Genomic DNA, 24,406 nt, shown 5'->3' with positions numbered 1-24,406 from the left:
AAATGTGTAAAAACTTATGCCTGTGTCTCCCGTGTCCTGAAATATGTTCCCTCCCTCTTTGGGGTCGTAACAGGAACTTTGTGGTCATTAGTGTGGAATGGCCAATCAGTAAAATTAGTTCATGCATGATTGTTGGAAGAAAAGCAAGATAAGAACCTCACACCATATGCACTGTCTCATAGTGAAAAAAGCCTGACTCAGACACAAACGATAAGTCCAAATGAAATGTATTAGTTTGAAATTTGTTTTGTGTCGCATGAAAAAAAGGGGCAAGAATTGAACTAAAGAACTGAACACGCATCAATACATTAAATTTCGTAACCATTTGACGAACTGCCGTGAGACTGGGCTGTCTGTACTGATGACTGCTCCTAAGTAGATAAAATTGTCAACCTGCTGTATTTCATTTCTCTAAACATGCAGTTTGGCCTGAGATGCTGTGTTACCTCTTATTTCTTCTGTCGTCTTGGTGTTGAGCTGCAGTTCGATTTGGCTCGACTGCACATTCAAACTGCGTAGAAACATTTTATAAGGGTGATTATCTTGTCTGGCACTCTGTACGTTCTTGTGATTTTCCAAAGTGTGTCTCCATGGAAGCTGTCAGAAACAAGATGCATTCTTGTTGTGTCTGTACCTGTAGTTTGTAATCTGTATCTGTTTTCCCAGGTTTATTTTCCCTCGAAAACACTGATTGTTTTCAACCTGGGTTATAAATGAAGTTTGTTGTTGCAGTTTGTCAACTGTTTTCTTCTGCTTGCTGCTACCCTCTGCTGGTCAAAGTGACACACTACAGGAAGAACTGCACAGTACTACCATCTGCCATCGTTTATTCATAGCATTTTTTTATTTTTTTTTTTAACTTGTCATATTTATATATCAAACTGAAATCTGTGCTGGACCAACATACATTCAAGATGCATATAAAACACAAAGAACTGCACAACATTTCAATTTCAGCTGACCGGGGCTTATTGGATGAACTGCTGATGGAGCACATCGTGTTTCTCTGCATGTCTGAGCTGAAGTCTTGAAGTCTTGAAGGCTTGAAGTGTCACTTTAGTTCATGTGCAGATCGCCTTGGCTGTTCTCCATCTCATCTCTTCTGGAGGTAGCCAATGAGCACTTTATCAGAGCTCACAATGTGATCGGGTTGCTTCAACTGCATGGACTGCAACTTCTGAATGCCTGACAAGAGAAAAGAGTACAGGCTAGGATTGTGTGTGTATACATCGATAAATTCAAATGGGCATTAATGGTTATTTTGTGAGGAACATACCCATGAGCAACAGCATATTTTTACTAAAATACACTGGCCATAATTATGACTCAAACAGAGAAAAAATTGCACACTTCAATAAAACACAATAGTGTATGCCAAATTATAATGCATAACTACACATGATATCAACAGTGTGAGTACAGGCCGGATTCACACCATGAAGAAAAATATAAAAAATTCTGATTAGCGTGATCAAATAAAACTAAAAGAATTTTTGAGACAAGTATGATTTTACATATTTGAATTAACTACACTCCAAGAATTGATATTAAGTTGTATTCATGCAGTTCCTCTGCCATCCAGTAGAGGATGCTGCAGCACCATCAGCCTTGTTGCTGAGCTGTCTGGTAACTTAAAAGCACAGAGAACAAGTTTTAAATCACACCAGCACTGCTGAAAGTAAGTTTTTGTTCGTCACTATTACATTCATTTATTCATCAGTTTTGATGCACTTCAGTGCTTTATTCCTTTATATCCTTGCTGACTCTGCTCTTCTCTGTGATTATCGTCTACCTGTTCTGATACTCTATATGTTTGGTGATATGTACTGTCACTTTTGATAATGACTCAAAAATGTACATGGAGTGAGAAGAGATGCTGTTTTATATATATATATATATATATATATAAAATACCTCGCAGCAACGTGTACCAACTCTGAAGGCCTTGCTTCAAAACACTGCCGTCGTCTTCTGACACAAACCGCCGTCCATCTGGAAACCATCAGAGGAGAAAAGAGGCTGCAGCTCTCATGCTGACCCACACACACACACACACACACACACACACACACGCACACAGAAAGTGACAAAGTGATGGAGGATCCTGTGTGTCTGTGTGATCTTTACGCTCGCTGTGTGATTGATCGGCGTTATCGAGCAGATTGAGTCCTGTACTCGATAACTCAACAAGCAGGAACATGGCCCGCCAGGACGAAGCCCCTCAGGATTAATCTCCTCACATCAGCCTGCAGGGGTTTTTGGGAGAAGTGCACACAGCAATAACTTCTAGTGTCTTTACATCTTGTCTCACGATGTTCATTTTACTAAAGTCTACTCTTAGTGCAGAATCAACTGCCCTCAAAACCAAGTTTTAGTTCCTCTGCAACCTAAACAGCAGCCTGTGAGCATGTGGTTTTAAGCTGCTCCTTTGTGATTAGTGTTGCCAGATCTTGAGAGAGGAGCAAGTAACTGCACTGAAGAAAACAAGTAAATCCCTAATTTTAGTTAAAGCACTATTGCATTGTTTAACAATAGTTGAATCATTAAAATATCGTGATTTAAATTTAGTCATTGAACTATACTTGAATCATGCATCTATAGTTATTTAGTACTATATTTTAAATCATGCCACTATTTAAATGCTGTTAAATAACTAAACTTAAATCATTATATTTGCATGATTTAACTATATGTTAAATGACTAAATGTAAATCATGCAACTATATTTTCTATCTATAGATTAATAACTACAATGAATTAACTGAAGTTGAATAACTATAGTTAAATCATGAAAGTTCATCCAGCAGCTTCGAATGTCTCTTTGTCACTGACTAAAATTTCAGCCAGCGCATATCATGAAAAGCCAAAAGTGTTTTTATGAAATGAAATGACGATGATGATTGAAACTCACGAACGACACCAAATAAAGGAGCGATGTGCTGCAGGCAGCCGCTCGGTGTTAAACTCACGTTTTCCCTTCAGGTACATCATGGACTGAGGACCCCAGTGGACGTTCAGCTGAGAGGGACAAATGCTGATCATTGAGTGTGATGCAGAAAAAAAGCAGGATATCGTGTGTGTGTGTGTGTGTGTGTGTGTGTGTGTGTGTGTGTGTGTGTGTGTGTGTGTGTGTGTGTGTGTGTATGTGTGTATGTGTGTGTGTGAGGTTTCTACCTTCTGTGCATGGCAGGAATCCACCAGGAGGAACATAATCAGTGCCCACGTCCACACACCTGTATATGTCGGCTTCTGCGACAGGAACCGATAGAAAGAAAGAAAATGAGGCAAAATCTCAACAGACGTTCACCGATTTAACTTTAAATGTGGGTTTAGTTGAGGACCACGTTGAAACCGCAAAATGCAATTTTGGGCATAATGAAAAAAGACATTTGTTAAATCGAAGTTCCTCCTAATCCAGGTTGTTTTGTTGTGACTATAGAATTCCACATCCACGTAAGTACTTCTAAACATCTGAACCCAATCCAGCAGAATATGATAGTCTAAAATTGAATTCTCAGTATGAGAGAAAGAAGAACCGGGATAATATTAGTACCAGTTTAGCCAGAATTACTCACATAAGCCATGGTTGGTTTTCAGTATAGAGGAATATCTACACATTTAAGTGAATAAGAAGAATAAATACAAATTAAATGAGAAATTCTATGCAAATTCAGTTTTAAATGAGCACAATAAAGAAACTTTAAAAACATGCACTTACCATATCTGCAGCAGTGAGAACAGGCAGTGCGTGTGTAGCGTAGCGTAGTGTGTGTGTATGTTTGTGTGTGCATCCTTCCAGGCTGCTTATATCCCTCCTCAGGAGCAGCGGTAACAGGTTCGATCCTGCTCCCTGTGAGGCCTGGCAGGACTCCTGTTTACCACAGTGCTCAAAAACAGCACAAAAACACACTGACGTCACAACCGTGATGTGCACCCGGGTACATCAATGTGTGGGTCTGCTGGGAGCCCTGTGTGTGTGTGTGTGTGTGTGTGTGTGTGTGTGTGTGTGTGTGTGTGTGTGTGTGTGTGTGTGTGTGTGTGTGTGTGCGTGCGTGCGTGTGTGTGTGAGAGATGCTGTCCCAATCAGCGACAAGTGGTATTTCATGTTATTCCTGATTTTATTTCCGTTTCCCAGTATGAGGAAATGACCTCTGGGGAAGCTTGAGGATCAAAGCGTCACTGAGCATATGACAGCAGCTTTCATCGTCCAGTCATCAAATTCAATACATCAAAACACAGCGCTTAAGAAGTGGTGACCACTTTGTAATATAAACAGGCCGACGACTCCACTGAGCAAAGGAAACTATCTGATGGCGTACAACATGATGGACGTGCTCGGTATTTTTCAGTTAGCAAAACAACTTATCGTATGTGGATCCCAATGCTGAGGATGACTAAAGTTTAAATCTCCATAAAACTCAATATAATTCCTGAGAGCAGCAGACACAATAACAATGGCTTGGATTTATACAGTGCTTTTTTCGAGCTGAGTCAAAGCGCGTACAGAGACCATTGTTCATTCACACCAGTCCCACCAGTGATGCTAAGCTACATTGTAGCCACAGCTGCCCTGGGGCATGCTGACAGAGGCGTGGCTGCCATTTTGCGCCAACGGCCCCTCCGACCATTCATACCCATTCATACAAGTTAATGTGGGTAAAGTGCCTTGCCCAAGGACACAACAATGACTTTTTGATAGAGTGGGATTTGAACCGCCAACCCTCCGGTTATTGGACTACCAACTCTAAACTGAGCCATGATCGCCACAACACAACACTGAGACCCGAGCTGAGGTGTCGGTGATGCTGCCATGAAAGCTAGCAAACTAACATTAGCCTGAAAGCCATGCTGTCAGGGTGAGTTTGTAAAAACACCCAGAATGCAACAGCTGTATAAAAGTTTCACTTTTCTCATGTGGAACCAGCTCCCAGCTTCTGTTACGTAGGCTAAAGCCGCTGTTCCACCGCGCAGTACGGTGCGGAGCGGGGTGGAGTGGGAGGTTACGGTATGGCAAAGCGCACCCAGGACCAACTCTGTTGCGCGTTCCACCACGGAAAGTACGGTAAAAATGTAGGCGGGGTTGTGAACGACTCGGAGAGCGTCCCGCAAAGAACACGGAAGCGGCCGGCGGCCGTCCGAGTTATTTTCCGTGACTCAGGTTAAACTTTCTCATTGTAAACCGCAGTGTCCAGCTCCTGATGAATCTCCTCCTCCTGTTCCTGACGGAGGAGCGTCTGTATCTCGTTAAAAGACTCATTGTTGTGTCGCCAGTGAGCACAAAGCGCCGTATGTAAACAACAACAGGAGGGTTTACGGCCGATGAAATAATCAAATATTGTGGGCAAATTGAGAGTGACGACTGTCACTGCCAATCAGCAGACGGCTGCGTTGTAGCTCCTCCTCACAGACCCGTTCCCCGGTCCCTGGAACCTCAACAGAGGGGTAGCTGAAAATCGTAGCCGGCGGTCGCGGGTTCTTTCCATACCATCCACAACCTTTCAGTCGGACTGCGCGAAAACCCATCCCGCATTGCGACGCTCCCCGACTGAAGGTGCGGTGGAACCGAGCCTTAACAGTCTCTACTTTGAAGGTCAGGCTTCTATTTGATAAAGCAGTTTGAGCTGCTTCAGGCCACCTTGGACCCTTTTCTAGTGAAGCCGCTATAGGTTTAGACCAGTGTTGCCAGATTAGGGAGCTTATTTGTGTTTCCTTTTTTCTTAGTTTATTCAGTGCAGTTGTGTGATTATGACATTATACATATAATAGTTTTATGATTTTACCATGAGTTTCTCCACAGGTTGAGAATTGGGCCTGTTTTTTTTTAGGTTTCATATTGTTAATTAATCCTCTCTCTCTCTCTCTCTCTCTCTCTCTCTCTCTCTCTCTCTCTCTCTCTCTCTCTCTCTCTCTCTCTCGCTCTCTGCCACCCCATTTATGTCTGTCTGCTGGTTGCTCTCTGTCTCTGTCCTCTCCTTTTCTCTCCTGTCCTCTAACCCCAGCAGCAGCAGCAGAACGTCTGGTTCTGCAGTTTCTCCTTTCCACCGTCTCCTCTGCTCGCTCATGTGGAATTGTTCGTCTTTCTCATTGAAAGTGCCTTGAAATAACTGTGTTGTATTTGACGCTATAGAAATAAACCTGGATTGAATCTGCAGCTACAAAATGCCCTGCCCTTTCTGTGGCTGACAGTGTTACTAGACCGAGCGTGGTGCGGTGGTTTCAGTGGTTTTTATCGGTGGTTTCAGTGGTTTTTATCGGTTACTCCAGCTTGCTGAAGGGACTATTGGTATTTCTGTGTGTGTGAATGATTGTGTTTGCATTTCATTTCTTTGTCTTTCATAGTCCTCTCTTTCCAGGTGTCTCGACTTCCTGCCCTCGTGTCCTGGTCAGTGTGCTGACGTGTCCTCCCTGTCTCGGCCTCCCTGGTGTATGTAAGCCCATCTTGTAAGTCAGTCTGTGACGGTTCGTCTTGTTCTCTGCATCGCCAGTGTTCTCTTGAGAGCTTTAACCTTCGTGTTTTTGGACCTTTGCTTGATTTTGACCTCTTGTACGTTAACCATGATCTTTGCTCGCCTGTGCTTCGATCTTTTCACCTGTTCATGATCGAGGACAATAAATGCTGTTCTGTTACTCCAAGCTTTGTGTGCGAGCTGTGCTGCTTCTTTGTTTGTTTGTTTGTTTGTTTGTTTGTTTGTTTGACCTCTGCGAATTGGCTCGAATCGGCTCCAGCTCCTTGCAGCCGTACCCCCGAATGAAGCAGGTACAGTGATCATAGGTTGGAAGAATGGATTGATAGGAGGACACACTATTCAAGTCACCAGAGTAACAGGCGGCATCTTAGTTACAATTAAAGGTGTATTTTATGGTTATTAGAAAAAAACTGACAGAATTCCTTCAACTATGTGTTTCAACATGTCCCACTCCTTTTAGATGCTTTCAAACAACGTTTTCAAATCTCTGTCTGTGGCTCCGGTGGTACAACAGGTCAGCCTCCATTTCTATCTGGCCACTAAAGGTCTATCTGCGGCTTAAAGGTTCCATATTATACAGTTTTCCCAACAATTTCACTTAAGTGTCAGACTTTGAAAGACTTTCACGTTGCAAAGAAAAATGAAACCACAGTGATTCAAATAGTGACAGAAGCAAAAACAAGGTCCACAAACTGTTGGGATTCAAAGGGTTGACACGTAACCAGTCCATAAACCCACTTGCCTAAACCAAAAACATTTAGTCCTGTTTCCATTGTGTTTTGCCAATATGTTTGGCTTGTGTTTTAGTTTTTAATACTAAGAAAGCATATATTTTATGCTGTTGATGTATTGCAGAAAGGATCTGAAGAGAAAGTGCTGTTTAAATTAGCTTTATGTCCTGTGAATATTAATGAATTGACAATAAATCCCTTGGACTTCCACTAACAGCAGACAATAATGTAATAATACATACATAAATAGAACTACGTTCATCAGTCATCATATTCATTTAGTGAGAATACATAATATGTAGCACTCAGTTGTACGTCTTTATTTTTAAACTTTTTTAGAAGTTATTAGAATAGAATAGAATAGAATAGAATAGAAATACTTGATTATTCCCTGAGGGAAATTCTTTCCCTCTTTGCTTGTTTAATGTTGGGTTATAAGGCGCAATACCGACTAATTGGAATGATTCAAAGTATCCAGAGTGTGGTGCCATTTGTTACTTTATTTCACTCCGTTCTCTGAGATCAAAACACAGCAAGTAAGATTAACAACGTGGAGTTGGTTTGCAAACAGAAATCCTGATTTAAACGAGAGCAGAAAGATCTGGAGTTCGTACTGGAGGCAGATCTTTGGTACCCGGACTCATCCACCGTCACCCTGCGGTCGGAGATAGTAATGGGACATCGGGGCAAAAGGGCAGAAACATAGACTCAGTTAGGGGGGAGGTGGGGAAGTGGAGAACGTCTCTTTATGGATTGGCCAGTTCGTCTGATGTGACAGAGGAAGGCAGGCTGTCCAAGGCTCCCATCTCTGTAAGAACAAACATGGAAACAACACATTTGTTATACTGGAGCCTTTCAGGCTGTTGGAGGTGTGTGTAACATCCACACAGAGGCTGTGCGGAGATACAGAGCTTTGATTTGGCTATATAACATTTAATAAGTACTCGTATCGGTACTCGGTATCGGCAATTAGCTAAACTTTTTTACTCTTATTGTGTTCATTTTTATTTTTTAAATGTGGTATCGGTGAATCTCTACTTATGAGTTATCTGTAAATAACTAAGAAAGCTGCTGTTATACGAGTGGATTTATTCAGCGTAAAGCAATAATAAATGTATTTTACCCATATTTGAGAAAATGTCTGAAATGTTTTGGTTTATATTTGTGTAAATACCTTAAAAACAAACAACTTTTGAATAAGAATATACTTTATTTGTTTATAGACTGTTTCTGTGTGACAGAAGAGAGACCCTAACACCAAATAGTGTAAAAAAGAAATAAATGAATAAACAAATAGGGAAATAAGGACGTTCCTGCAGCCACAAGCATGAAAAAACAACTATCAACACATGCCAGAGTATATTCACCTTAGTTAAGTAGTAGTAGTGAAGTCAAATCTTGTGGCAATTGTACTTTTATCAGAATCTACTATAAGGTATGTAATCTTCCAGGCATCCGACATCCGAATTAAATATAATATTAAATAAGTATTAAAACTGCTTCTTAACAGACTCGTAGTGTATTTTAATATTATAAAACAGTTAAAGATTTATTTCTTACATCATTATTACCTTTGTTTTCCATGCATCAATTCGAAATTATTTATTAATTCACTTGTAAATATTTTGTAATATGAATGTTTTATGCAGCTAAATTGAATGCTAAAGGGAGTCAAACACAAGGCCTGAAGGACAAAACTGGACCACAGGAGTCTTCAATCCGGTCAAACCACCAAGCAGAGGGTATATAAAGAAAACATTGACATTTAAACACATTTCTCAAGAGTAACTGACAAAACAAAACACTGAGGCCTGAGATGTCAGTGATGCTGCCATGGCAGTTAGAAAACTAGCATTAGCCTCAAAGCCATGCTGCCAGGGAGAGTTTGTAAAAACACCCATAATGCAACAGCTATAGTAGAAGTTTTTCAGACATTTCACTGTAATTTGCACCACATTCTTTCATTCAAATTGGCTTTATCTTGAGATTGGAGTCATTTTTCATAGAAATTTGGGCAAAAAAAGACATTTTTAATCACGTATACTCATACGCCACAACAGAAAACTTGAAAATTTTAATCTGAGGGTTATTATGGCACAATTTTACCGGTGCAACAAGATTTCTCTGCCGCGAGGAATGAGATAAAGTTCAACAGTTTTGCCAAACTGTATGTGCTGAAGATAGTTTAGCAATCAAGCAGCAATTCTAGATTCTTTGGCGATGTATCCCTGAGTCATTACGATCACATGAGAACGCTGTACATTTTTTGCTGCTGTTGAGCCGAAAGGCTGTTAAGACCGAATGGGTAGGAGAGGTCTCTGACGTCAGACTACATTTCTCTGGAAAGACTAAGATTTGGTATTTAACGGTCCGCAGGACCTTTTAACAGCAAAGTTCGGCCAAGTGTTGGAGTACCAGGGAACTCAGAGAGGAACCGCCTGAAATGTTAGACCTAATAAGGTTCATTACATATCAGGTTGAGTTCATTACCTGTGGATGTATTTTCCATTTGCTGCATATTTCATATAATCTGAATATGTACTGTGCTGGACTGTTGTAATTTAGAAAATGTTCAAATAAAAGAATGTCAAAAAAAAAACAACACACACACAAACACGATTGTTTTTCTCTACTATCCCTGTTAAACGGGACTTATATTACCAGACACATTCAACACAACACGGACTGGATCCTGTTTGTCAAACACGTTTTAGTTCAGCGGCCACATACAGTCCAATTCCATCTTGAATGATCTGGACCGGTAAAATAATGCCACAATAACTGTTAAATTTTAACTTTAAAGTTTTTCTTTGTTGTGGCGCAGAGTACATGTGACGAAAATTACTACAATCTCAACATAAAGCCAATTTTTTATGAAACCTTCTGGTGGAAGATACAGTGAAAAGGCCCAAATCCTTCTCCTATACCTGTTGCATTGTGGGTATTTTTTTACAATCTCCCCTGACGGCATTGGCTTTGAACCTAATGCTAGTTTATGATCTCTCATGGCAGCTTCACCGACATCACAGCTAAGAATTACTTTCAAAACTAAGAACACAATCGCGGGTATTTATTTAAATAAAATGATCGAACTTCATGTAATCTTTGTTTGGACTATTGTTATTACTTGTATTAACAAAACCAATCAAAAGCAAATGACAAAAAAAGAAATTTGCTTAAAAAAAAGAAAGAAAAATAAAGTCAGTGTTGTCTTTGAATTTTTTCAATTTGCTTGGCGGTTTGGCCGGATTGGAGCCTCTTGCGGGCCGGTTTTGACCCACAAGCCTTATGTTTGACACCCCTGGCCTGAATGAAACTACGTGATTTGTGTCTCATGAGTTGACGCCTCCGTCCTCTGAGAAAACCGCTTTCAGATCGGCGAGTGGCAGAAAAGTAAGCGTACCTTTGAGTTTGAGGTAAGACAAGAAGTCAATGACAGTGTGGATGACGTCCTCATCTGCTATTCTAAGAGAACCTGTGGAGAACCAACACAGATCGTAACTTTGATTTGCAGTAAAAAAAAAAAAGAGGCTCAGTTCCAAGAGCTAGATCTTCATGAGACCTGGACAGACCTGTTCTGAAGTCCTCCTCCTGGCCCATGTCCCTCTTCCCAGCCAGGCCCGGCTTGTCTCCAAGTGTCCTGTGTCCGTCTATCCCATCTGGAGAACCAGGAGTGAGCCCAAACAGTGCACGGGTCATTTCACTGCTACGTTTACTCAACACACTACCAACAGCTGAGGTGTAAGTATGAGTCCTACGTTTAACAACACAAAAACACACATGACTAGGTATCCCACTGCATCGTACATTGGACACACATACACACACGATGCACACACATCTACCTAATTCTCTTCAGAAGAGCGAATGGACATTGGGATATTTCAGCATTTGTCATTGTTTGGTTAAAATCTCCAAACTTGTACAGACCAGCTGCAGGGCTTGGCTCGTGGAATTGCAGAACAGCGGCAGGGGAACAAGAACACACAACTGCAGTGGAAAAGGGATGGAGTGCAATAGTTACCAAAGAGAGGAAAGCAAAAGGAGGAACAGTCGAGAAAGAAATGGATGCAAAAATAATGGAGGAGCAGCTGTCGTGAGCGATCACTGACTGAGATTAAAACGAGACTCGTTTTATCAAACGTCTTGAGTTTTCGTCGTGAGCAGTGGCCATGTCCTCGTCGAGCTAATGGCAGTTCAACGTAACGACTTTCAGGCTGATGAAGCTATTCTAACGACTGAGGCATTGGAAGGTTAATGTTTGTTGATGTTCAAGCTGCATTCATTGGGCCTCATCTACTAAATGTTTCATAAAAACTGGAAAAAATTTGATTTTTGAGTCGAGGTTCAAATCTCACAGGTGAACTAAATAACATTCACCATCCATGGAGTGCGTTTAACATCATGGATGTGGAATATCAGACATATCAGATTAATGTAAAACACATTGATGCAATATATAATGTCTGAAAAAAGGTTTGTAGGTGATGAAGTTTGTTTTTAGCGACTTTTAAAAGGAGGTTGAGCCGAGATGCTGCTGTCATTGTGAACGACACTTCCTCCGCTGGCCCGCCCACGACTTTCATTTGTGGACTTTATGGCTCCGTTTCCATGACGTTCCAAGTGAAAACACATCGTTTCTGGATTTGCATTTCGGCGAAAACGGCGGGAAAGTCTGAGAACGAGGTAGTGAACGCGTCAGGACCACACAGAGAACGACATGCTGTTAATCATGAAACCACTTTTTTAAAGAAACGAGTCAAAAGTACCAGGACCAACCTTTAGCGACTTGCCAATACTGATATGAGTACTTATTCAAATGCCAATAAACTTAATCGTGATTCCATATGTAAACGATATTCGAAGCCCATGCGTTGCCTTGAACCACGCTCTAGTATACCACTGCGTATATAGTACGAACAGAGCAGCGTGTAGTACCTATGTACACGCTGCCCTGACTGTAGACTACTATTAATACTGCTGACATCGCTCGTGCTTTCTTGTGTACTTGCAGGCAAAGTTACCGACGCACGACATCATGTAAAACTCGTCCGGTTGTATCGAAGAGCGTTCAGGAGTACTCCATGCAGTATTGGACCTGATACCCAATTTGGGTATCGGTGCATCCCTACTATAAACATAAAAAAAATGGCGAGTACGCGGACATTTTTATGAACAGATAACGAAGTTGGATTAATATCGCAGTGACTGTCAACCATCAAACTACCGAGTCTCAGGAGAATGTGGACGGGGAGTCACGAAGCTCTGGAGGAAGCGTTGTTGTTATTGTCTGACCTTGTGTGGAAGAAGTATTTACTACGGCCGTGGTGCACATGTGCAGTAGCAGCGTTTCACAAAAGTCACGTTTTCGTCCGTTTAAACGGAGGAAAGTTCTACCTCGTAATCGGACAATCAAAACACCACAAAGGTTTTCTGTTTTCTATCCTTGAAATCAAAGACATTTTCTTATAAAAGGTTCGACTTTGTGACAGATCATCTTTTGTTGTTGTTAAATTCAGATCTATTCTTCGTAACGCTCTGAGATGTTTGATAACGCTGGCGGTTATCTCGATAACCTCTATTTTCTCTGCAAACTAACATGGAAGTAATCCCGTTTACAGCAGATGTAGTACCGTATAATGCCACTCGGGGCGCTATTCTTCATAAATAACCTGCTGAATATATAAAAACTCTTCACATGAGTGTGAAATGCAGTATTCTTCGAGGAAAATGATAGTAAATTCGGTGGAATAGATACATATTTCTTTATGCACTGGACAGAGGTTTGATCTAGTGGAGAAACTAACTTTGGCACTAATTTAACAATAATATTGCAGAAAAGGCTCAAGCTGACAGTTTGTTCCTGAAGTTGAATATTTACCGCTTGACTGTGGAGTTTGACCTTATCAGAGCGCGTGCGTCTTCCCAGTGTGTGAGTGTCAGAGGTGACTTCAATGGAAAAATGTTGAGTGGCTGGAAGTGTTTGATCAACCTTAAGTGTTTTCCCATTAGCTCCAGTGTGCTCGAGTTAGTAAACTCTGCCCTCCTCCTATGCATTATTGAAAACACTGTTTTTTTCTGGGATGCCTCCTGTAATTATGAATTTTACGCAAACGTCTGCAACTTTTACAATTAAATATTTGCGTCCATCTCAATTGATACGATTTGTCTTGATCAATTTTGACCTCCCACGTTGTTTTTAGGTTTCCACACGTACTACAAGTGCAGGTTTTAGTACATTTACATGTGATATAGTGACAATCTGCAGAGAAGATCGTCATGTGTCTCGACAGTGAGTGGCTCAGCATAACCCAATGAAGCATTGATTCTAATGTTATTTCCAATGAAAGCGTCTCTGGTCTGTGGCTGCACGCTTTCTACTTTTGCCTCTGAGGCTGGTCTGGATCTCCAGCCGCTCCGCGGTGAAAGTGATGTTGTTACTCTAACGTGCACTCGTTTTTCTCAACGGGACGAATGACTGTGTTCCAGATTCAGGCAGAAATGCGGCCGTGGGATGAAGAGTGAGCAGCGGGATGACAGACGTCCACCTGTGATGAGTGGCAGAAGCAGACAAACGTACAGCGTTGGGACGGAGCAATTCCCGGCCTGAAGCCAAGGCCCTGCAGCGGCCAGATGTTTCTATCTTACATTGAGTGACCAGCTCGTCTCTGCCTCTGGCACTGGGAGAATCCTTTATCTGAATTAGGTGATCAATACGACCTGAAACACAGGATGAGGCAGGAGCAACCTTTACCTGAGCTTCACACACACACACACACACACACACACACACACACACACACACACACACACACACACACACACACACACACACACACACACACACACACACACACACACACACACAGGCATGTATGCACACTAGAATACACACATGCACAAAAGCATGCGCACGCACACACACACACACACACACACACACACACACACACACACACACACACACACACACACACACACACACACACACACACACGCACACACACACAGAGGAACAAAACTTCTTGGTTTCCTGTTCTCTAACTAAATTGGACCCCTACAAAATGTTGAAAATACACACACACACACACACACACACACACACACACACACACACACACACACACACACACACACACACACACACACACACACACACACACACACACACACACACACACACACACACACACACACATCTAGGGATCCAGTCTGCACTTAATTTCTCCTCTAAAGGTAATGAGGCAATTTTGCAATGACAGGATGGCCGACACAGCGGAGACGCTGGAGTGGAACAAAGACACACAACAACAGACTCTCACTCACACAAGATGAGTTCTGTGGCCTATTTTCTTACACGGACACAATTTTCAGGCAGCATTTGAAAAGAAAGAATTGCTCTTTTGTTTGTGTGTGTGTGTGTGTGTGTGTGTGTGTGTGTGTGTGTGTGTGTGTGTGTGTGTGTGTGTGTGTGTGTGTGTGTGTGTGTGTGTGTGTGTGTGTGTGTGTGTGTGTGTGTGTGTGTGTGTGTGTTGTCAGTACTTACGAGGACCCAGCAGGTATCCAGCACTGTTCAGAGTCCAGCCTCGTTTCTCCTTCGCCTGCAGGAAGCAGAAGAGCAGAGCAGTCACACTGACGACAAAGACCAACTCTCCTCACCCGAGTCGCTTCAGAGCAACGTGTCCTGTGCACACAGTTTGTTTTTTTGTTGTTTTGTTTTTTTAAATGCAGATTTAACAAGTGCAAGTTGAGTTCAGTCAGGATAAAGTTGACAAATCTCACTTAGGTATTTCTATGTGATGAGACCAATTCTATGAGTTTTTTTAAATCTATTTTCCACATCGGTGTGTCTTGCACCGATAGAACTTCAGATTTAAAGTCACATGATTCTGTGAATACAGAAAGATTTACTTTATTTTTCTCAACTACAACTTTAAAAGACAAAAATGTTTTCTCTCCCTTGACTTTCCAAAAACAAATCGAAGGAGATGATGGACATTAACACCGTCAATCAGCTTCCGAAAAACCACAGATTTAAAGCTCCATGGACATATCCAGATAATAATCTACCGATAAATGATGAATGTGTCAAACAAACCACTAAACTCCCGGCGAGTGTCACGTTCAAAATGTTGCTTTTCAGGGAAAATCACAGTAATCATGTCAGAACTTCCTGATCACTGCAGCTTCCATCAGAGTCCATCACACTATGAACACACTCAACAGACTGAATAGTTTGAGTGGGAGAATATTATAGGATAATCATTTCATATCATCAGAATTAAATTGTGTGATTTTTAAAGTCTGCATGGAATAAAAGATATTCACACATACTTATTTTACACATTACAGTGTTTATGTACTCTTTAATTCTGAACCACGATGCGTCATTAACACGGGAGCAAAATATTAGAAATGACTCAGCGCAACTTTGAGCACAAAGTGGATTTTGTTATTTAGTTTTTATGTGGGAAAACAGAAATGTGTAGTTTATAAAATGCTGGGGGAGTCGTTTAGTTTTCAGGCATTTTTCTAATTCAGACAACAATCTCTTCTGAAAAGACGAATTTATATCAACGCGAGAGAAATTGGATGTTGGAGCAAGAACCCGTGTGAGATATGAGATATGTTTGTTTTTATTAAAAGTTAAGAGCAAAAGGAAAGAGGCTCAATGTGACTTTGTTTCCTGATTTTGAAATTAAATCTAAATTTAATTCTCATTAACCTTACAGCGACTTCACAAACAGACCAAACAACACACAACAAATGAATGTGTAGTAAACTCACAGGTGTCCATCTTTAATAGAATACTGGACTTTATGAACTGTTATATCAAAATATATTGTAAAATATATAGAAATGGTAGTCAAAGTTCTCTAAGTTCACGTTTCCACATACAACTAATTACAACTACCCAGACCAGTAAACTTGTTTCATATAAAACCTTTGAAAGTGGATTTTTGGACATCTCCAAATGTTTCCCTTACTTCAGTATCAAAGACACACAAACATAGTATAAGGATATTTACATTTACTTTTAAATCTTTTTTTTTTTTTACAAAATCTGAACAATCTAAAGATTTTAAAGAAAATGTGTGCAGCTTCAACACATGTGATGCGCCTCCATTGGGTCTCAGGATGTTTTATAAATTCACTCTCTCATTGTTAAACTTCATCGATTCAGTAATCAGCCTTCTCGCTACTAAAGTTGTTTTCTTTGCCCATTAAAGAAATTAGAAATGTTTCTATTATGAAAAAGGGTCAGTCACTGATTTCTTTGTCGGTTCATCCCTGAAGCCGGATTAGACTCTGGGCCACTGGCAAAAGATGACAAGGACTTATCAGAAGCCTGAACTTGAAATAAGACAGAATCTCTGCAGTCAGCGTTCGTTCATTCAACATTGCATTTATGATCAACGTTAAACTGAAAGAACTTTTAGTCTGTGTGTTAAATGTCAAACTTGATCAAATTATTGAGAATTCTTCTTTCAAATTTTGTTTTAACAAATAAAATAAAAAAAACACTTTTAAGTTTGTTTAATACGATTTTATCCGAAATCAATTTAATTTTATATATTTCGGGAAATTGCTAAAGAAACCTAAAAGACACAGGAGCCTATAGCACAACTTATAATTATAAGGAAACTCTCAGAATCTGACAAAATTATCAGCGTATTTCTTTAAATAGCTTTAACAATCTAAAAACAAAAGGTGTTTTCCTAAAAATGACATGTTTTGTCATTTCATCGACATATAATTATTAGTTTTAATCAACAAGAATGCAGAAAAGACCATGATATGCCTGATAAAGAGTTCATGTTAAGTGAAATCAGTTGTTATAAATCAGATATAAAAGTAGAATTAATGAATTCATATAGATACTGATCTACTTTTTTTTAAATTTTCAGTTTTACTAACTGTATCTCTCACAAAGAGCTGGTATGTTTCTCCCTGTCAGACTCCTTTAACTCTCTGCGCGCGCCGTGCAGTGTGCGTCCTTACCGCGATGACCAGCCCGATGCTCTCTGACAGAGTTGCGCAGAAGATGAGCGACACGCAAAAAATCCCAAAGCACCTGTGCATCTGAGAACAAAAAGGAAGGAGAATGTGTTTCTTATCTATATGAAGTGCGGGTCCATGTACCGTGGCGCTTCCTCTGAGTGGAGAGGAGCAGCAGGACTCACCTTTGCTCTGTTCCGTGCGTCCTGTGCGTCCTGTGCGTCCTGTGCGCTCTGGGTCTGCAGCAGTGATGGGATGAATCCAGGACTCCGTCCACCTTTTATTGCCCCTCCGGCTGACCCTGCTGCTGGCAGCTGGCGTCAGCAGCCCCTCCTGCAGACACGACGGCCACATCCCCAGCACAGCCAGAAAGAAACTCAATAATATCACATAATGCCGTCATCAGATTTTTCTTTGTCGCCCTCGGAGACCTGGGATTGAATTTAAAAAGAAGAAAAATAGCTTCTCGGTCCTAATCTAATATATGACCGTAACGTGATTACAGCATGCGTCTCTTGAAGGACCACATGTCGATAGTACATCCTAAATGCCAATGATCACCAATTTCATTTTGCATGATTTGTGATCATTACCTTCATTTCTTCTCTTTGTTGCGTTTAGTGCGGATTTTAAAGAATATCTGAGGAGGATGTAAACTAAAAGGACTTGTACCTGGGGGAGCTTCAGGCCAGTGGTTTCCTCGTCTCATCCTCTGCTGATGGACTGATTGTGTGGCAGGGATGTCATTCAGCTGCACACTGGAAAGAGTCCAAGCAATTTTACACAAAAGAAGTCACGAAGTTTCTGTGAAAGCTGCTCCACTTTGAGACTCTCTTGGTCATTTCAAGGCCGTAGTTCATTCTGCTCATGACTTATGATCCAGCAACGTTTGGTCCAGTATCAAACACACTGGTACTTTTAAATGTAGCTCCTAAATCTCGGCCTCTCATCAAGTTCAAACTTGAGCATTTGAATCAAAAGCTGCAGCAGTAATTCTTTATTCTGAACGAGAAAAGGTTTCCACTTCATATCTCATCTTTTATTAATACTGAATGGGAGGATGAGAGAATTGGTTCATTTCCTCTGCTTGTTTTTGTTTTTCACTTGTATTTTTGTCACCTGAAAAAAAAGGTCAGAAATCAATTTTTTGTATTACATGTTTTAACTGTGAAGACAGTTTGAGTGATTCAAATATTTAGAAATTGCTGATTCCACCACGAGGTGTTCTTAGGATTACCTTTGACTTTACAAAGGCTGTCTCAAAAAGAAAACAATTAAATGTTAATATGTTAAAAAAAAAAATCAGTTGGAAAGTGTAAAACTGACCAAAATTACTTTACATTTCACAAAGTAATCTAAAACATTTTTTTTTAAAAACTATGTTTATATATTGCAGGGGTGTCAAACATGAGGCCTGTGGGCCAAAACCGGCCTGCAAGAGGCTCCAATTGGCCAAATCACCATGCGAATAGTAAACATTTGAAAGAAAATATGGATTTTTGAACAAATTTCTGGTGGACACAGTAAAACACTGAGACCAGAGCTGAGATGTCAGTGATGCTGCCGTGAACGCTAAGAAACTGGCATTAGCCTCAGATCCATGCTGTCAGGGGGAGTTTGTAAAAAACCCCAGAATGCAACAGCGATAGGTGAAGTTTTAGCAACATATCACTGTATTTTACACCGGAAAGGTTTCATTAAAATCGACTTCATGTTGAGGTTGGAGTCACTTTCGGTAGTAACTGTTTGTTTTTTTGTAAACATTTTGACATTTTCATCACTGGTGGCAGGTTCGATTCCCCATCTCTCCCTGTCCACATTCAAAGTGTCCTTAAGCAAGACATTGAGCCCCAACCTGCTCCCCTGGATGGGCTGAGCGCCTTGCATGGCAGCCACCGCCATTGAAAGACAATTTGGAAGCAAAAACCACTTTGCATCTGTTTGCTTCAATATTAGTGCATTAAAAGTCATATTGCAGCAGGGCTTGCAGTAAATCAGACATTGCAGGCCGCATGCAGCCCCTCCTTTTTCTAATCTGGCCTGTGACAGACGCATGCAACCGTTGTCCAATCAGCTCCGATCAGCACGGAGCTGCTCTCAGCTCCCTGCTGCATTCTCCAACCCCTGACTGTGGAGCGGAGCAAACGTTTAGGAATGTGGGCGGAGTCACATGTTTGAGACATTTACGCGTTTGAGGCATTTACGGTCTTGAGAGTGACACGGGATGAAACCAAAGGCCGATTCATCCTCCATAAGAACAAGAAGAAAGTTCGGCACTCGAGGATCTTGCCGAACAAAATTACATCATTTTCTTCTAAGAAATCTGGTTCAGCCGTGACAACCACCCCAGCCGAAGTATATCAGTGCCGCACTGCCAAAACTTCTGCACTGCCGTGTGCTGTGCATGCACGTTCCAGCTCGCTAATGACTATCAGTCATATTTTAATCATGTTTAGATTGTAACATCGCTACTGTATGAGCCCAGCAGCTCGTTATTATATTGGAGGGCGGACTTACGTGATGCACCTGAACGCATCACTCAGCTCCTGGAGTTACAATCAGACCAACATGGCGACTCGGAAACAAACTTTCTCTTTTATTACTGAAACAGTTCAGAGAAATGTATTTCTGAAAGCACTGGAAGCGAGAAATAAGCTGTGCAGTTCAAAAGTTGAAACGCCACTTCGTAGCTGAAAAGGTTTGAGTGATGCGTTCAGGTGCATCACGTAAAGCCGCCCTCCGACATGTTAATGAGAACTCATATAGTAGTGACGTTACAAGCTAAACATGATTCAAATATGACTGATAGTCATTAGTGAGCTGGAATGTGCATGCGCAGCACTACAGCACACGGCTGTGCTGAAGTTTTGGCAATGTGGCATCGACATACTTCGGCACAGCCGAAACAAATTTCTTCGGCCAGAGGGAGCTGGACCACAAAAACTGGTAAGTTACAGATTATTACAGGTATTAGTAATGTAATCGCTCTTCATTAAAAGTTTATTTAAAATTTTATAAAAAATCAAATGCATAAGTTTTTATGACATTTAGATTCAATCCCAATTTATTTATCTAGCAGCAAATACAACACAGTCATTTCAGGACACTTCTAGAGGAGAAGAACATAAAGAAACCTGCAGAACCAGACTCAGAGGACGAGACCTTCTGCTGTTCAGGTTGGTGTTATCGGAGGATAGGAGCAGAGAAAAAGATAGGACAGATAGACTGTGAGGAGAGATTCAAACCCTGCTTCGGGGTCTGGGGGGTTGAGATACTTACAATTCGATTTTTTTATTTGATATCAAACTGTTGATCTTTGCAAATGATCTGTTATTTCCACACAGATCTGATTTGTGTACGTGCTCAGTGACAGCCACAGCACAGGGACACCGTGAGGGGAGTGCTTCAGGGGGCTGGTCCGCTCTGTTTCCATTTACAGCGTCTAATCTGTCCTTTGCTTTTGTGTTTATAATTTGATATATGACAGCATTTATGGCACAAACACACTTCGATGTCTTCTGGTTGGTGGAGGAGAGATTCTTGTTGTTAACAGTCAAGAAAGGAGGTGAGAGAGGTTTGTTTTTTTAACTGAAAGCTGTTGGCAGTGATGATGTTGGATCCTATAAAGATTGAAATTTAGAAATAAACAACCCCGTGTTCAACTGAAACGTCACAGGTGTGATTGGGCTCTCTTTATTACAGACTTGACACTCATTAGATTATCTCAGGATACATTAATAACATGGTGTTCGGTTTGAGTTGAGCTGCATGGGCGCTGCTGTATGACAAACACCAGGTCGTGTCCATTTGTTAAGATGTCGGTTCAGCTCATAAGGTCTATTAAAGTTCATGCGTATAAAAAAATGAGCACAAATTTGATGTTGCACGCACACAAGCTGATCTATCGATGGGATGCTCAGAGAACCATGTCCAATAAGAGGTAGTATCAATAAAGTGCATTTGATTGCATTTGACTTCATTAAAATCGATGATCAGCACGTGGACCAGGTCATGCATAAAAAGGCAAGGCAAGTTATTTCAATCGCAGCGTTCAGACATGAGGCAACTCACAGAGCTTAATAGAGAAATAAAGGAAATACATTAAAGCAATTTGATTTTAAAAAAAAAGCATAAAAAGAAGAATACATAAAATGGTAGCTTTATTCGGATAAAGAAAATAAAGTAAGTAAACGATATAGTTTATTAGAAAGCCTGAGTAAATATTGATGTTGTTTTAAGACCTGATTTAAAGGAAGTGAGTGTGTCAGCAGGACGTTGGTTCCACAGGTGAGGAGCGTAGGAACTGAAAGCTGCTTCGGCTTGTTTCTACTGACTCTGGGAACGTTTAGGGAACGTCCTCCTGAGGACCTCAGAGGTCTCCATGTCTCATGAGCTCTTACTCAAAGCTTTTATAGGCCAGAAGTCAGATGTTGAAGTGGATCCTTTGGCACGCAGGCAGCCAGTGCAGAGGCTGAAGCTCGGGTGTGACGTGCTCCACCCTCTTGGTGTTGGTGGCGACTCTGGATGAGCCGCAGCTCTATGACACGTTATCTGTAAACACGCTCAAAATAAATGCGCGAACAAGTTTCTCTGAATCTCGTTCAGTCAGAAATCCTTTAATTCTCAGATAGCAGGTCTCTGTGTGTCTCACCTCACCTTTCCTATTAACCAATGATCTTCTCCCTCTGTGTGCTCCCATCGTTGTGAGTTCCACCTGTGTCCTCCCTTTCCCAGTGTATGTAAACCCCTCTCCGTCGTCGGCTCATCTTGTCGCTCCCGTTTCCTTATGTTCTCTGGACATTTTCTACATTAAACCTGATTTTATGGAACTCCATGACTCCGCGTTCGGGTCCATCCGCACACCACCCCACAGCAGTAAGCTGATTGAATTATTGTCTTCATGTGGTTGTTGAATATCAGATCTCAGCCCATAACTACGCCCAGATTTCTGCTTGATTTGATGTCCTGAGTAACATGGCGTCAATGCGAGTGCTGACCTTTCACCCTTTCCATTTCTTCTGGGTTGATTTCTGAAAAGGTCTGTACTCTGAAGGAGTTTGTACGATGCACAATGTGAAGCATAAAACCTGAAAGAATTTGTTTGCAGAGGATGTGAAACGAGGCTCCACCTTGAGGAGAGATGCTTTTATTATGACGAGAGACTTTTCCTCATCTGGCTCACACAGACTTGTATTTGCAGACTTTATCATCACATATTTTCTCCTATAGTTTCTCCTATGAGGCATCACAATCTTTTCTAAATGTTCTCTGTTGCTTTCCCTTTTCCCCACAGCTTTGAGATTCTGACAGATAATCTCCCACATTACATTTTTCTTTTTCTCCAGTATGTTTGATAACTTCCTTCCCCTACTCATCCAACTCAACGGTGTCATATATGATTTTATATTTATAGAGGCTCAGCACTCATCCACTCATCTTTCAAGCCCAAGCAAACAAACACAGAAACAATACAGAGCAAACTGATGTTGTATTAAGATTAATTAACACGTGTAAAGACCCTCAATTGAATAAACCTGTACGCACATGATTATTATTCTTACGCAATCACCAGATAAATGCACACAAACTCAAAGTACAGTTACCTCAATGTCATCTTGAGTCTGCCGGATCGGTAAAATAATGCCATAATAACCTTTAAATTTAAACTTTAAAGTTTTCCTTTGTTGAGTGTACGTGATGAAAATGTCTATATTTTAACAAAACCAAACAATTACTGCTGAAAAATAACTACAATCTCAACATAAAGACAATTTTGATGAAACCTTCTCGTGAGAAATCCAGTGAAAAGTCCTAAATAGTTCTCCTACGGCTGTTGCATTATGGGTGTTTTTACAGATTCACCCCGAGAGCATGGCTTTGATGCTAATGCTAGTTTGTTAGCTTTCATGAAATCCACCATCCATCTGAAGAATGACGTCATCTAATACTTCTTGCAGTACGAGTGACACTGCAGTGTCGGATCCGATCCCCGACCCTGTATCAGTATCGGAGTATCCCTAATGAGACACAGTAATGATTACTGAAATCTGCTGCAGTAAATGTGTTTGTAATCTGGTTCAAACGTACATGACTTACATTCATTAGATTGGATTCAAACTGACTTGTTTGTTTATTTCTTGGGTTTTAACAAGGTTTAACTGAAAGAACTATTTGTATTTGCGATGTAATGAAGCAGAAAACTGCACTCACAGGGTAACACAATAAAAATGAGATAGTAAACAGGAGCAACGTGGAGATGAAGCCAGGTCAACACATTTGGAAGTAATCCAGCTTTGATGAAACATTGTAATAAGATTGGGTTAATTTGGTCCCCCAAGCACTTGAGTGGAAATTAAACACTTTCAGAGCCGGTTCAGGGTAATCACATAATGCTTCACAGAGCCACAACCACCGGGACCATGAGCAGCGGGAGTTGTACACACACATTGTTCTCATTAATATCATGTAATTAACAGAGGAAATGTGACAATAACACACAACAACGGCCATTGTAACGTTGGCTTCATGTGAAGCGTCTTCAGCATATATTGAGGGACGAAAACCTGCACAGAAATCTTCTGTAACTATGAAGTGGGTTCAAAAAGCAGTGATTCACAGTACATATCAAAGTACTTATGTACGGCTGCATCTTAAAGTATTGAGAGAGAATGATAGAATATAATGTAGTTTGAAAAGTGGTCATTCTCATGACTGCGAGGTCTGCTCCTGTGTTTCTCACCTCACGTTTTCAATTATCCAACGGTCTTCTCCATCTGTCTGTCCTTATGAGCTCCACCTGTGTCTCCCTTTCACTGTGTATTTAGGCCACTTTACACGTACCCGGGTATTTAAAAAAAACAAAACTGTGATATTTCTCTGCGTTTGGGCCTCGCGTTTACTCACAAATGCAGCTACGACTCACCACAAACGAAGATTCCTGAAAACCCTGGTCACAGAGGAGATCTGTGGCCTGTACTTCGAACCCTGATCAACACACCCAGGATCTCTCTCTGGTTCCTGGGTTGTATGAGGTCACCTCTAGGGATTCCTACAAATTCTATGGAATCAACTTCTTTAACATTTATACCATTTATTTTTACATTCATTATCTGATCACTGTACTTTTGACTGTTTGAGCAGAAAATAATATGAAATCTTGCTAATATAAAATTCTATTTATTATTTACTTATAGTGACTACTTATACTTA

General features: G+C 40.9%; 2 protein-coding genes across 2 annotated transcripts; both read right to left on the bottom strand.

Annotated features, from left to right (window-relative positions):
- Positions 1-1,093: 1,093 nt before the first annotated feature.
- LOC308116517 (spexin prohormone 2-like) lies at positions 1,094-3,210 on the bottom strand (the record flags this gene model as incomplete). Its single annotated transcript, XM_080474766.1, has 4 exons — positions 1,094-1,185; positions 1,915-1,992; positions 2,970-3,018; positions 3,175-3,210. 4 exons carry the CDS (start codon positions 3,208-3,210, stop codon positions 1,094-1,096), a joined length of 255 nt encoding a protein of 84 aa, XP_080330892.1.
- A 4,734-nt stretch (positions 3,211-7,944) lies between these two features.
- On the bottom strand, positions 7,945-17,281 carry gal (galanin/GMAP prepropeptide; the record flags this gene model as incomplete). The annotated part of the gene is made up of 6 exons (XM_080475776.1): positions 7,945-8,006; positions 10,602-10,673; positions 10,771-10,857; positions 13,847-13,918; positions 14,745-14,799; positions 17,201-17,281. 6 exons carry the CDS (start codon positions 17,279-17,281, stop codon positions 7,945-7,947), a joined length of 429 nt encoding a protein of 142 aa, XP_080331902.1.
- Between the last annotated feature and the right edge of the window lie 7,125 nt (positions 17,282-24,406).

Source organism: Lipophrys pholis (genome assembly GCF_963383615.2).
Source record: "Lipophrys pholis genome assembly, chromosome: 11".
NCBI classification, from domain to species: domain Eukaryota; kingdom Metazoa; phylum Chordata; class Actinopteri; order Blenniiformes; family Blenniidae; genus Lipophrys; species Lipophrys pholis.
The sequence above is the reverse complement of the archived record's forward strand: the minus strand, read 5'-3'. Positions and strand labels throughout refer to the sequence as shown.